This window comes from Lithobates pipiens, unplaced genomic scaffold, assembly GCF_037356315.1.
Source record: "Lithobates pipiens isolate NorthernLeopardFrog02 unplaced genomic scaffold, aLitPip1_a1.2 Scaffold_57, whole genome shotgun sequence".
Classification (NCBI taxonomy): domain Eukaryota; kingdom Metazoa; phylum Chordata; class Amphibia; order Anura; family Ranidae; genus Lithobates; species Lithobates pipiens.
Genome location: NW_027507879.1, coordinates 2,911,306 through 2,925,724, shown reverse-complemented (window position 1 = coordinate 2,925,724; position 14,419 = coordinate 2,911,306). Strand labels below are relative to the sequence as shown.

Below are 14,419 nucleotides of genomic sequence, written 5' to 3'. Positions count from 1 at the left end.
CGCTTTAACTTAGGCTCTGTGTCCCATGATGTACGATAAATATATATATATATATTTAATTGTCTTCCTTTTTTTTTTTGTTTATAGCCCTAGAAAATTAAAAACCCAGTGGTGATCAAATACCACCACTTTGCATCCCTGTGCGGGTAAACATGGCCCTCTATATGGGGGTGGAAGTTTATGTACGCCTCATGTGAACGAGGCCTTAGAACCCGTTATGTATTTTATTGGCTGCAGAGCTGAACAGTGTATTCAGATGGTGGGGGAGTCCCGTTGTCAGAATACAATGACACAGCGGAGAGGATTCCTCCATCCACATCGAATGTGAAGATGGGGGAATCAGTTCAGTTTTTATGTTCCGCCTTCTGGCTGAATGAAAAAAAACTGAACCATGTGGCCAGCCTAACTCTTTCACATTAAGAAAAGGATTAGGCTAGCGCTGGGCTTTAACAGTTGTTCACTTTGTCACAGTCCTGTCTCAATGCACATCATCTTGATTTAACACTTTAACTCACAACACAAATGAATTCAATCAGATTAAGACTACTGTAATTTATTACATCTGTTAAGAACACAGATACAAAGCACAGTAAAAGGCCACAGGACAGGAAATTGACGTGGCTTGTAGACATCTGTACAAACACTGCTTAAACCTGAAAAGTCATGTTATATCCCACGCCATCTGTCATTAGAGGCTCAGTTATATATATATATATTTAAAAAAAAAAAAAAATCAATGACTTAATAGTGAGTTGATGGAATTAATGAAGAACATAACCATAAGCAACAGTGGAATGATGTCAAAGCTACCAGATTTAAATAAAATGATTAATAAGTCCTCTGTTTCTGGCGATAAAACACATGAGCAGGTTTATCCAATAAGGCGAAGATCAATATGCAAAACAACCAATCAGCAATCACCTCCCATTGTTCATTCAAGATGGTATCCAATAGTAATGGGTTACAGCGCTTGCACTATATTCTGGGACTTATGTATAATATCAATTTTATTGATCCGGATATAAATTTTGCCATCTGGTTTCCCAGGAATCTCTTGGCAACATTTAGGAAAACCAAGGCACAGAAAAATAAAATAAAAAGAATACATTTTGCAACACCTTCTCTTTTACACCATTTATCTAAAATATTTTGTGTGCCAAATTGGTGGTGGTGGAGGGGCTGCAATAAAATAGGAAATCGTTGAAACACGGACGCCGTTTGAATTTTCCATCTCTACTGTACGAAGAGTTTGACCAGACACTTTTCATGATTTGTGTTTATTAAATATTCCAGTTGCCTATAGCAAACTTTATGGCATTGGAAGAGTTTTGTTACGAAGGGTGATGCAAATACGTCTTCCTTTAGAGATGAGGTCTAAAGGAAAAAAAAAAAAAAAAAGCAAGAAAGGAAAAATGTGGAAGTACTGCTTATTTCACCCAATAAGATTCAATCTGTCTTTCTCTACTAAAGAGCAGACTAAATAAAACAATGATCTGGTTGATATAGGGATCATTCAGATGGACGCCGACACCCGTACTGCATGCTCTTTTTTGTGTCCGCATGCACCACGGAGCTGCATGCGGGCAAGCCCATAGAACTGGATGCATGTCAAAATTTGGCATGCATGCAGGAGTGGGTTGCACAGATCCAAACTGCATTTATAATGTTGGCATCCTGACCACAAAGAGAATATTAATGGTAAAGGAACACTCCTTCAGTTATCAAAATGGCTGCCACCGCTATGGGCTTTAGCAGCTCTGTTTTGGAACTTGACATCAACAATCGGCTATATACAAAAGTGCAAGGACTGAATATTTTATAAAATAAATACTTGCATACTTTCTTTTTTTTTTTTTTCTAACCCCCCTTTTCATGCCATTTACAGGAAAAAATTGTTATGAAGATTTCCAAAGACCCAGGTTTAAAAATAAAGCAGAGCGTCTTGGTGTATGGAGCTTTTAAGGTTTTCAGTCACGTCTTTGCAAGATTACACATTACCCTCAGAAACATTTTTGCCAAATTTTATTTGTTCTGTACAAGGACATATTACAAAGGAGACAGCCTGAAAAAAAAAAAAAAATAGTTGTTTTTGGCTGCTTGTGGTCTTCAGAAGAGACAACATGACTGACCGACTGAAGAAATGTATGCAGATTATATCCTCTGCTATTGATACCCCAACAACACACCCGGATAGACAGCGGTTCTTCAATTGTACATTCGTGGCAGATAGCTTTGATCTCAGAAAAAAGGCAACTTATGAGCACAATCTGGCTTTTACCTGCTAAAATAAAGGAAAAAAGGCACATTTGAACACACTGCATGCTTAATACTAGTCTTTTGATAAACAGTAGTGTTTTTTTTTGTTTGTTTCCTTAGGTAGTGTTTGTGAACAAATAACCACATAGTGCACTTAATGGGAATCTGATATTTTTTTTTCCTTTTCAATAGACATCGTCCATAAATGAGACTTGAGGGCAGCGAACATTTGCCTGTTAAAAAATCAAGCACAATGGTGAACGGAGCCATTTTGAAAATGTGGCCTACAATGCTAAAAAAACAAAAACAAAAAAAAAACAACGGCACTTCTTCCCAGCGTTGTGGTGTCGCCGGCTCAGTTGCCTAAAAAATTCCCATTTAACACTTCAGGCGACAAAATGGCTTCCTCCACTTGGTGTATAGGTAACAGGTGCAGTGTAACCCCTGTTACGGCATAAGAGGTCATAATGCCACTACTGAGAATGGTTTGCTGAGTGGGCAAATGGAATGATGTAACCTGTCAAGATCCGCAGAGACTGCAATGACACTGTATGTCCTGGTAATAAAAAATAAAAAAAAATAAAAAGAAGAAAGAAAAAAAGGCCACTAGTGCTTTAAATAAAGTCTTCCCTCCAAAAAATGCACTTATTTTACCAAATATTAAAATTTGGCTTAGTGCATAGAACTGCAGTTTTAATGAATTGGTCTGTTGGAGGGTACAGTGCAAAACAAGTGTGAACAATAAAGTTTGTATGCATATAAAAAAAAAAAGAAAAAAAAAAATGAAACATACAGCACTGTGTGTCCAAGACAAAGCAGAGACAGGTTTCTCCTGAGGCAGTTACACATTGTATTAGTGTTTAAAGGCCGTAGTGTGTGTAGAACAGTCCCTCCCCCGAGGAGTTCATTCCTGCGCATGCCGTTTTTGATCAGTAGCACTTTTAGTTGAAGAGCAATGGAGTTAAACCCCCTCCCTGGCCACACCGCCGGGCAGCACTTTTAGCCGTGCCTTGGTTAAACAAGGGGAAATACAGTGCCATATCAAAATAAATTACCAAAAAAGAAAGAAAGAATAGCTTGTCAATAGTTCATTTCTGATCCCTATCCAGTGTCGAGGACTGTCATGGCTGTAGTCATTGCGGGGTTTCTGTATTTTCCAACAAGGTTAGTCTGTGCAAAGGAGGGTGGGAGAAGTCCCTTTTGTAAGTCTTTGGTGGCAGTTTAGGTAGCTGAGGACTGGAGTTCTGCCGTGGCGGGACCGGGGGGGCCACTGTCTGTAAGAGGTTGCTGTGACTGGTGCTAAGCCCGCAGCAGCGACGTAGTGCTCTCGGGGATGGAGTGCTAGGAGGGGTGTTGGGAGAGTTTGGAACGGTGCTGGAGTCTCTGAACCAATCCTGCTCTCTGTGGAGGCGTCCCAGGGGTGGAGGCTGGAGGTTCAGGGGGCAGTTTATAAAGTGTTCTGGAGGACGAAGCGGGACTGGTGGTGGGGTGTCAGGAAGAGGATCTCTTGGTGGAGGAGGTGGTGGGCTGTGTAAAGGTCCATCAAAGGCCCCGGAATAAGCAGGAATTCGTGGCTGAATCTTTGGAGGTGGAGGCAATCTTGGTGGAATGGCAGGTGGGTCCTCATCTGCTCTGGAGCTTGCCTGGGGTGAAAAGGAAAATGCAGAATGTTTAAATGTCAGACAGAATTTCTTGTACCTGTACCGTAAGTAATGCAAACTATCCAGGTAGACAAAGTGGCTGTTTTAACAGTAAAGTAACAAGAGAACATGTAAGGCCTTGCTCAGCGGGGGGACCTGTCCGCTGATCCCCACTAAGCAGGCGGGTGGCGGGTCCATGTCTATTCCGCTATGCAGAGCAGACACAGCCTGCTCTCCTCTATGGGGCGATTGGATGGAAAGCGGATTGTCATCCGATCCACTGGACAGATGGCGAAGGTATCGCCTGTTTTCGGCGGATTTTGTTGGATCGGATTCCCAGCGGGTGTCATCTTCTGCCCCACAGAGGACAATGGGTGGTCCAATCAGGTCCTCCTAAAAAAAAAAAAAACTGACAAGCGGACCTGATCGGTCCGCTGGTGTAAAAGGGGGCCTAAAGCTAAACTACAGAAAAAGTCTAATACACAGCAAAAGAACAAAAAAAAAATCTTCAAAAAGGTGCCTTAGGTGTTCAAAATAGTCCCACAAGTATTAAAGCTCAACTCTAGGAATCATCTGTATTGCATAATTACATTGGTCAAACGTGGCACAATGTAAGTGTGCATAGCTCATACCCGATGGGCTGCTGGGGAAGCTTAAAGAAAAAAAATCACTGTAGTAGCTAATATTAGTTGGTACGGTGATCGTTGCAATCTTCTTGCGATCTTTCTGCTCAGGTTCAATGTGAGTGGCTGTCGCACCGCACACTGTCAACAGCAGGTCGCAAATTGAACACCCTGTATTTTTTTTTTTTACAATAAATACAAGACGTTATCTGATTGGACAAGGACATCACAACCTCCACATTATCCAGAGAATGCCTTGTATTCAGTAAAAATACAAGACATTCTATGAATGGAGTCAGTGTTGAGGGAGCAACCCCCTGTGGTCATTGTGCAGAAGGGAAGCCACCTGCACAGAGCTTTAGCAGGACCCAGAAGATCGTGGCTATCACTGTAGAAGCTCCGACTGCTGCAATGATTATTCAGCTTCCCCGGCGGCCCATCGGGTATGTGATAGGCATTATTTGTGCCAAGCTAGACCAATGTAAGTATGCAATACAAATCATTTCTGAGATACACGAGTCTCATACTGGATTGTAACATTTAATGAACTTTTGATGGGTCAAGGTACAATAACTTCCTATGTAAACAGCTAACAGCTATACACTGCTGAAATACATATATGTGAATTGTCTTACCTGCCACATGATTGATATTTGAGTAAATGCAGACATGTTTAGGTACTTCTAGATCAGGAATATGCAATTAGCGGACCTCCAGCTGTTGCAAAACTACAAGTCCCATCATGCTCTACCTCTGGGTGTCATGCTTGTGGATGTCAGAGTCTTGCTATGCCTCATGGGAATTGTAGTTCTGCAACAGCTGGAGGTCCGCTAATTGCATATCCCTGTTCTAGATTCATAAATATTATATGTAAGGTGGTATATTCCTTTATTTTTTTTTACATTCAACTAGTATATGTGCCAGAATCTGTCTGATATCAGCCTCTGTCATTCCTTGCAAAGCAGAACTTAGAACTTGGAAAGGGAGGAGCATCACTAGGAGCTAGTCGGGGACTACCGCTTGAATGTGCTGACAGAGAACACGCTGACTGGAGGAAAGAGAAAAGTGAGCAGAAGTTATCTGTTCAGTGCCCTGCCGTCTTTTTATTACCAGCTGTGGGCGGGGAGGCGATACCACTGTATAAAAAAAGTAAGCTGCACTCTAAAAAATGATTATATTGACATATGATCACATATATGTAGGGCTGCAACTAACGATTATTTTCATAATCGATTAGTTGGCCGATTGTGGTTTCAATTAATCGGTTAATAACCTTTAAGAAAAAATAAATAAAAAAAAGAGGGTCAAATTGACATTCATTTTCAACCACAGTGACGGGAAAATTTGGAAATAATAGAAAACTTCTCGGTCAAAGGAATTTTCAGATAGTGTATGTGTTTTTTGTTCAGAAATGAAGTGAAAATTTCAAACAAAATTCTTTCATTCAGTGAATGTACAAAGATTTTTCGTCTGAATATTCTGACCTGAAAATTGATCTGTGAGGCTGACATAAGGCTTGGTGCACACCTATGCAGTTTTTGCTTTTGAGCCGTTTCTGCAGTACTTTTTGCTGTGCGTTTTGATTTTTGCGCACGTGATTTTACTGCATTACAGCGTTTTTTTGCATTTTTTTTTTTTGGGCAGATTAAACCCCCCAGCGGTAATCCCGAGTCTGGCTCGGGTTAGGAATTTACTTGATAGAAGCGGTAACCCCGAGCCAGACTCGGGATGGCTTCGCTGGATGCAGGGGAGGACACAGGGAGAGTTACTTACCTTGTCCCCTGGATCCAGCGATGTCCCCCGCGCTGTGTGATCGAGCCGTCCTCCGCTCCATTCACACAGTGCCCGAATGCCGCCGAGCTCCGTTCCCTGCGACGTTACGGCACACGGGAGCGGAGAACGGCGGCAAATTAAAAAAAGTAAAAAGACACAAAACACACACAGCACTGTAATCTTACAGATTACAGTACTGTATTAAAAATTACACACCCCCTTTGTCCCTAGTGGTCTGTGCAATGCCCTGCATGCACTTTTATATTATAAATACTGTTTTTTTCTTCCTGGAATTTTGAGATTGCCCATAGCAACCAAAACGTGTCCCTTTTTTCAGTGTTTTAGGATTTGATTAAATTATTGAATAATTTTTATTATTCTTTATTATATTATAAACTTTATCATACCCGGGATGTCTGCTAGACTCTGGTTTGAAGAGATTTAAGAGCGTTATTCCTAGGAATTACAGGACTACAAAATAAAACGCCAAATTTCCATGCAAAATAACTAACGCTTTCAGCACCTAAAACCAGAACTAATCATACCGCCAGGGAGGTTAAAAAACACAAATTGCTTCAAAAACGCATTACATTCTTTTCTGCAGCTTCTCCTTTGAAGTATATTGAACCAAAAAAAAGCACCATTTTTGCGTTAAAAAGTCCCTGACCCTTTCCAAATATGCAGCGGCTGAAAAAAAGCACAGATGTGAACGTGTCCCATAGGAAACCATGTAAATGAACTGTAGTGCGTTTCTGCAAAAAGCACAAATAAACATATAGATGTGAACCAGGCCTAAGACGTGTAGTAACACATTGGGGTTAAAAAGACTAAAATTAGCCATTTATAGTCTAAAAAAGCAAATACTCACTACTGTAAGGGGTTCATTGTTTTACTGTAGAACAGGGAAAGTAATATTTACAGTAGTGATTATATTTTTGTACTATAAAGGGCTCATTTTAGTTTTTTAACCCCATTATGTTACTGGCCAATTAATCGATTATGAAAATAGTAATCGATTAATTTCATAATCGATTCGTTGTCGATTAATTGATTATGAAAATAGTAATCAATTTCATAATCGATTAATTGATTATGAAAATAGTAATCGATTAATTTCATAATCGAATCGTTGTCGATTAATTGATTAGTTGTTTCAGCCCTACATATATGATCTATCTGTGTCAATGGAGACTATAATGGCCCCCAATACACTTTACAATACATGATGAACCATATTACTGTGATAAACCTATAATTAAAAAAAAAAAAGTTATTTATCTTAAACCGTACAAAACATGGATCACAGTTATTAGAGGGCTAGAAAACCCTGTTGGAAAATCCACACTTGTCTTGAAAAAAAAAAAAAAAAAAAGATGAAAATTCCACAATTATGCAACACTTCCAGCATACATTCATATATAAAGAATCCTCAGTTCACTGATCATTGGTGACTTAAAACGGTAAACACCCAAGGAATAGTGATGAATTGAGATAGAAAGATTCCTCCACCCGAGAAACGACTGGCGCTTACCAGCTAGATTGATCTCTTTTTTTTTTTTTTAGGGAGATCAAATGCGCCTATGTCTTATAGCCAGGGTCTCTTATGCTTGCCAGCAAGATGTCCCCACTCCTCTGTTCAAAGTGTCCTTGGAGTTACCCGCGGTCATAAAGACGGCGCACAACCCGACCGGCAGTTCATCGTTACTGACTTATCGACCTGCAGATAATTCAGAGCCGTTTGTTCTGGATCATTTAAAAAAAAAGGAGCACTCCGCATACGTCACCGAGGTACTTACACTGTATGTGTTTTGGTCGGTTGCCTTAACATGATTAAGGAAAGTGGTGTCCCCCCCCCCCCCCCTAACGGCTGAGCTGTCTGGCAGAGGTGTATGAATCATGCGTTTGGAATACAAATCTAGCAGGACAGACAGTTCACATGTTTTTAGCTATTCACCTGCAGATTTCAATTCTTTGGCCCCATCTAAAGTTGTGAGTGCAAACATAAGATTCCTGAAGACGCTTGAATGCGAAACGCGTAGGAGTTGTGGGAGACATACTATCTTTAAACACAAGCCAGGAACAGGTTGGTCCAGTGGAGGGAGAACATCACCACCTGCGGAACATCATTGGCTTGCCCGATTCTAAACGGTTTTCTCATTGCTGGAAAGGCTTGGTGTCGGCCAATAGGCACATTGAAATGTGAGTGCAATATGTTTTTATTGATTTTTCATTAAAGTTGAAACGGTTTTACACTATATTGGTTCTATTTAATTTTGTATGCATATAGGGACATTGAGGAATTGCTAACGGAGAAGTGCATTGAGGATTGGTTATCGGTTGAATGAACCGAAAGGCTTACTTGGTTGGTGACATCTGGTGAGTGGCCATTCTGCTTGGTGACAGTGGCACGGATTTGGTTTTCTTAGTTGACACATGTGGACTTTTTATTAGAAGATGAATGATGATTAAGATCGCACAGCTGGAGGGGTCGCATTAATTATCGCACAAGAAGGACGCTATTTTTTGCAAACGCTTATATGTTGTCATCAGACTATTGTGTTGTTTATAATTTTAGGACACTATGGTGGCACAGTGATTATTCAGTATAAGTTACTTAGAAGGGGGTGGGTGAAGTAGTGAGTGGGAGGTGGAATCCCCTAAGACAGTGATGGCGAACCTTGGCACCCCAGATGTTTTGGAACTACATTTCCCATCGTGCTCATGCACTCTGCAGTGTAGTGGAGCATCATGGGAAATGTAGTTCCAAAACATCTGGGGTGCCAAGGTTTGCCATCACTGCACTAAGATATGTATAAACATGAGATTGTGTTTCACAGACTAAAGAGGTTCAAGGTGAACGACAGAAAGCTTTTATGTTACTATAAAAAGAAGGTGGGAAAAAAAAAAACCCCTGTCGTTTAGGACCTGCAGATAATATACAGCTCTGACCGCTACAAAAGTTACTTCCTCCAAGTATCTTTGCCACCACGTGGTTGTATATTGTACCTACCAAGCTAATGGAGTCCGGATCAAACTTCTTCCGTGGAGGTAATGGAGGAGGAAGCAGATGATCATCAACTAGTCTGTGCAGGCTACTGCAAGAACTGAAGAAGGACTCTGTCAAAAGAATGGGGGGAAAACTGAGTGAAATACGGATTACCTTTGTGTTTTGTTCACTTTGGTCTAGAATTCTGTCTATCCAAATTCATAGAATATTCAATCTATACAAGGAACACACTATACGGTCAAGCATTTGCGGACATCTGACCAACACATCTATATAAGCTTGATGGACATTCTATTTAAAAAAAACAAAAAAACAAGCATTAATGTAGACAGCAAACAAACACTGACCATCATTTGGACCCCCGGCATCCTCAAAAAATTGTGCAGACACGGTACTCACTGACATCTCCTGCTCCTCGCCATCCACAGTATGTATATGGTAGAGCTGCACAATTAATCAATCATTAAAAAAAATTGTGATCTCGATTTAACCCCCTCCGACGATCTCTATTGCAGAGTTTGCCAATTCTTTCATATAACAAGTGGAGAGACTTATCTGCTCACTCAGCTGTCAAAAGAAAACATCCAGGCAGTCTGCCGAGTTTTTAACAGGAAACATTTTAACTAAAGCCCCATACACACTATCAGATTTTAAGCTGATTTTTGTCTTCAGATTTACCAGAACCATATAATGAGGTCAAACCTTAGGAGTTTCAATTTGTATGCAATCAGGCAGGTCCTTGCACTACATGGTTTTGGTAAATCTGAAGGAAAAAAAAAAAAAATCAGCAGAAAATCTGATAGTGTGTATGGGGCTTAAAGGGGTTGTAAAGGTAAATGTTTTTTAACCTTAATGCATTCTATGCATTAAGGTGAAAAAACATCTGACAGTGCCGGCGCCCCCAGCCCCCCCCTGTTTTACTTACCTCACCCCTCAAAAGCCCCACGCTTGTCCCCCCACGTCCTTTCCACCGTTCAGCCTGGCCGCTGATTGGCTGGAGTGGATGGATGGAAAGCAGCGCAGCCATTGGCTCGCGCTGCTGTCAATCACATCCAATGACGCGGAGCGCCAGGGGGCGGGGCCGTGTGATACAGCGAGCGGCTATAGCCGCCGGCTGCATCACGGGAGCGCGCCCGCAGGTGCTTCTCACCATGCGAGGGAGCGCGCATGAACGTGAGACGTACTTGCAGGGGGAAGCAGAGACAGCCGCTGAGGGACCCCAGAAGAGCAGGTTCGGGGCCACTCTGTGCAAAACGAGCTGCACAGTGGAGGTAAGTATAACAGGTTTGTTATTTAAAAAAAAATAAAAAAATTCACTTTACAATCCCTTTAATCCTCTTTAACTCTTCCTTCTTATATCAAAGGGATAAACTTGTGTGTAAAGAAAAAACCCAGGCAGTCTACCAAGTTTTTACCAACTGTGTAAATGCAGGCACTTAAAGCCGCAATTTTTTTTTTTTTTACCACCTGCAAAGCAAAAGGCATAATGAGCTAGTATGCACCGCATACTAGCTCATTATGAAATACTTACCTTAGAACGAGGCCCCGACATCTGGCCCGATCCACGACGAGGGAGCTGACATGCTCCCTCTGCGTTTCTTCCATGTATCGCGGCTCCGGCGCTGTGAGTGGGAGATTTCATCCCGGACTGCCGGAATTTCAGCCGAGAATCCCCTTGTGCGCATGCGCCGCTGCAGTCAGCGGCGCATACCGAAGGGAATCTGTACGGTTTAGGAGATATTTTTTTACCTACAGGTAAGCCTTATTATAGGCTTTCCTGTAGGTAAAAGTTAAAAAAATTAGTATACAACCACTTTAAAGTGGGGTGCCCCCTAAAAAAAAATAATAATAAATTTTTTTTTTTTAAAGTCAACAGCTACAGAGAACAGAGAATGAGGCTTTGGGTGGCCACATCGCTGGATTGTGGGACAGGTGAGTCTTTTAATTAAAAATCATACGATACACTTTTTTTGTAGCTACTGACTCTTAATAAACAAAAAAATTTACTGGAACTCTGCTTTGAATTAAAAATAACCTCACTCCCAAAAGTGGAACTTCCGCTTTAAGCATTCTTCGCCCCCTGATGTGCCACATTTGGCATGTCATTTTTTTTTCGGGCGTCTCCTCTTCCTGTCCCGGCTGTCTAGGTGACTCCTCCTCTAACCCTAGGCGGCCCCTCCCTGCCAGCGATCTTCTGGGACACAATACAGGTCCCAGAAGATTGGCTGGCTAATAGCAGAGCGCAGTGCGCGCCTGGCCGCGAAGCCGTAGGCTGTTACGGCCAGGTGCTGCTGCCCACAGTAGATCTGACGGTGCCGAGGAGAGGAGGGGGGAGAGGAGCGGGGCTCCGTGCGGCCGAATCGATGAACCGAGGGACAGGTGAGGGTCGGTTTATTAAAAGTCAGCAGCTACACTTTTTGTAGCTGCTGACTTTTAATAAACTAAAAAAAAAAAAACGGGTGGAACTCCGCTTTAAGGAGTGCGCTAATCCGGTGCACTACATGGTACAGGAATTCACGCACATGGCTGCTGGGAGGTCAGGAGGGATTAAAATCCACAGCAAACAGCCCTGTGAAGCTCTCTGTACTACTGCTGTTAAAATACCTGTGTGGTAATAAATGTCGAGTTATAATCCATTAAGTGCCCGCCGCTGTATGTGGCTTTTTAAAAATATATGCAGCTTCATACCTCATTTCTGTGCGTCACCGTATAACCACCGACTGCAGCTATCAGATCAGAAGAGAGGTGGGCGGGGCTGACGTCAGCCGAGATGTGAGAGGAGAGAGGCGGGCAGTCACATAAGCGGCATATACAGTTATACATAGAAATGAGGTATGAAGCTGCATATACTTTAAGAAGCACATACAGCGGTGGGAACTTAATGGTTTATCACTCTGCATTTATTACAAAACAGTTATTATGACAGCCATGCTCAGAGTGCTCTCCCCGAAGGGGCGGGGCAAGTCGGGATGACGTAAATTTTTCCAGTCGCATGCATCGATGCCGCATCGAGGGAAACCCGCATTGCGATGCAGCGATTAAATTCTGCACTCCTAGTGTTCAGCAGATTTAAGGTCAGCACACCAAACTATGTATTCCTGGAGCTGGCTTTGTACACAGATCATGATGCAGCAAAAAAAAATAAAAAAATGCCTTCCCCTAAACCAGTGATGGTGAACCTTGGCACTCCAGATGTTTTGGAACTACATTTCCCATGATGCTCATGCACTCTGCAGTGTAGTGGAGCATTATGGGAAATGTAGTTCCAAAACATCTGGGGTGCCAAGGTTCACCATCACTGCCCTAAACTGTTGCCTAAAGGATCAAAGCACAGAATTGTATAAAATGTCTTTGTATGCTGTAGCATTCGCTGGAAACAATTGAACTCAATTTGGAGGGGTGTCCACATACCTTAATTATCGGTGTATAACACGCACCCCAAGTTTAGGAGGGAATTTAAAGGAATAAACTTTTAGGAGGGAAGTTTAAGGAAAAAAAACATCAATGCAGCCTTATCAGTGTCCATCTGCAGCCTTGCCCAGCCGCTGATTTAAAATTGGCGCCGATCTCCACTGACTGAGTGGAGAGGAGCGAGCGCCGCCGACATACAGAAAGCCGAGTTTACTCGGCTAGACTAGGCTCTGCTCACAGTTAGGGGTGGGACTGCGAGTGTAGCCGAGTACACTCGGTTTTCTGTATGTCGGCACCGCTTGCTCCTCTCCTCTCGCAATCAGTGGAGATCGGCGTATAACACGCACCCACTGCTCTCCCTTAATTTTAAGGGGGGGAAAAAGTGCGTGTTATACGCCGATAAATACGGTACTTTTGGCCATATAGATAGTAGTTGTAATACTCAGGTGTCCACAAAGTTCTGACCGCAGTGTTTAATAAGAATATAAAAACGGATATATACTTACTGGCATTCGGCAGAAGAACTGGGGCAAATATGCTGTTACCTGTTGAAGGTAAACAAGCACACTTTTAGTGCAAATCCAGTATTACAGTTGAAATATCTCGGTGTGCTATGAGTCCATTGGGAGTAGGGATTGATCGATTATTGCAGGCTGATATCAGCATTTTCGGAAAAATCGCTATCGGTCGCAAACTAGACCGATATTCCCCCTTCAAGGGGTTTTACCGGGGAGATGCCTGCAGCTGCAGGCATCATCCCAGTACCATTTTATTAGAGCGGATGGTCGGTTTTATTGTAATAACAACCGATGAGGCTCAGCAGTCGATCGGCTGTTATAACAAACAGCGAGAGGGGACACCCCCTCCCTCCCCCCACCTTTCGCATGAATATAAAACACGGGGGGGGGGGGGGGGGGGAGGGACACCTGTGTCCTCCAATGGAATCCATGAAAAGGATTTTACAGTTTAGTACATAAATCCTAATCTTAAAAGGTACGTTCACCTTAACAGGAAATCTGTAAGGTGACTTTACACCAGACACGCTCCCAATCCCCTCTGGTCCTGCTGCGGTGTCATGCAATCCTCCTCTGTCAGAGACCAGAACGCCCCTTCATCGGTCCGGGGATTTGAAATCCCCCTGGCCTTCTCTCCTCGCAGCGCTGACAGGATGGGCTAGTTGTCCATGTGACAGTGCTGACCAATTAGAATGCCTCTTGTCTGTACATGCTGAGACGTACAGATAAGAGATTAAGCCACAGGGATTTCAAATCCCAAGACTGGTGAAGCGCCATCACAGTGCCCGAAAGCAGGGGATCGCGGGATGCTGGTACTGCAGGGCGGGACGGGGGACGGGGGGGGGTTGGGGGGATGGGGGGGTTGGGATAGGGGGTCAGTGTAAGATTTTCTGTAAAGGTGAATTCACAATTTAACCTTTGGGAGATCCAAAAGTAGTCCAACAGAGAGAGCAATACAGCCACCCATCTCCAAGCGTGAAACCCAGTGCCCGAAAGTCACTTCCAGGCTAATCCCATGACTTCCAGTCCAGAAGGGTCCAGATTCTGCACTCCAACAGCTAGGCTGAGGATGCACCAGCCTCTGCACCCCCAAACCCCCCCCCCCCCATATGCACCAGGCTCCGCCCCAGCCCCTCCGATCCCTCATTTGACAGCGAGCGGGGGCTCCTCCCCCAATTTGCTGCCACAATTTAA

General features: G+C 43.0%; 1 protein-coding gene across 1 annotated transcript in view; it reads right to left on the bottom strand.

The window, feature by feature from the left end:
* Positions 1–537: 537 nt before the first annotated feature.
* The window catches only part of SOS2 (SOS Ras/Rho guanine nucleotide exchange factor 2), a 187,243-nt gene continuing 173,361 nt past the window's right edge, over positions 538–14,419 (bottom strand). The window contains exons 21-23 of the mRNA XM_077467601.1: positions 13,217–13,255; positions 9,303–9,409; positions 538–3,899 (exon numbers count right to left, since the gene is read on the bottom strand). Coding sequence (XP_077323727.1) covers positions 3,390–3,899; positions 9,303–9,409; positions 13,217–13,255 — 656 coding nt within the window. The 3' untranslated portion in view covers positions 538–3,389. The remainder of the gene's footprint in view (positions 3,900–9,302; positions 9,410–13,216; positions 13,256–14,419) is intronic.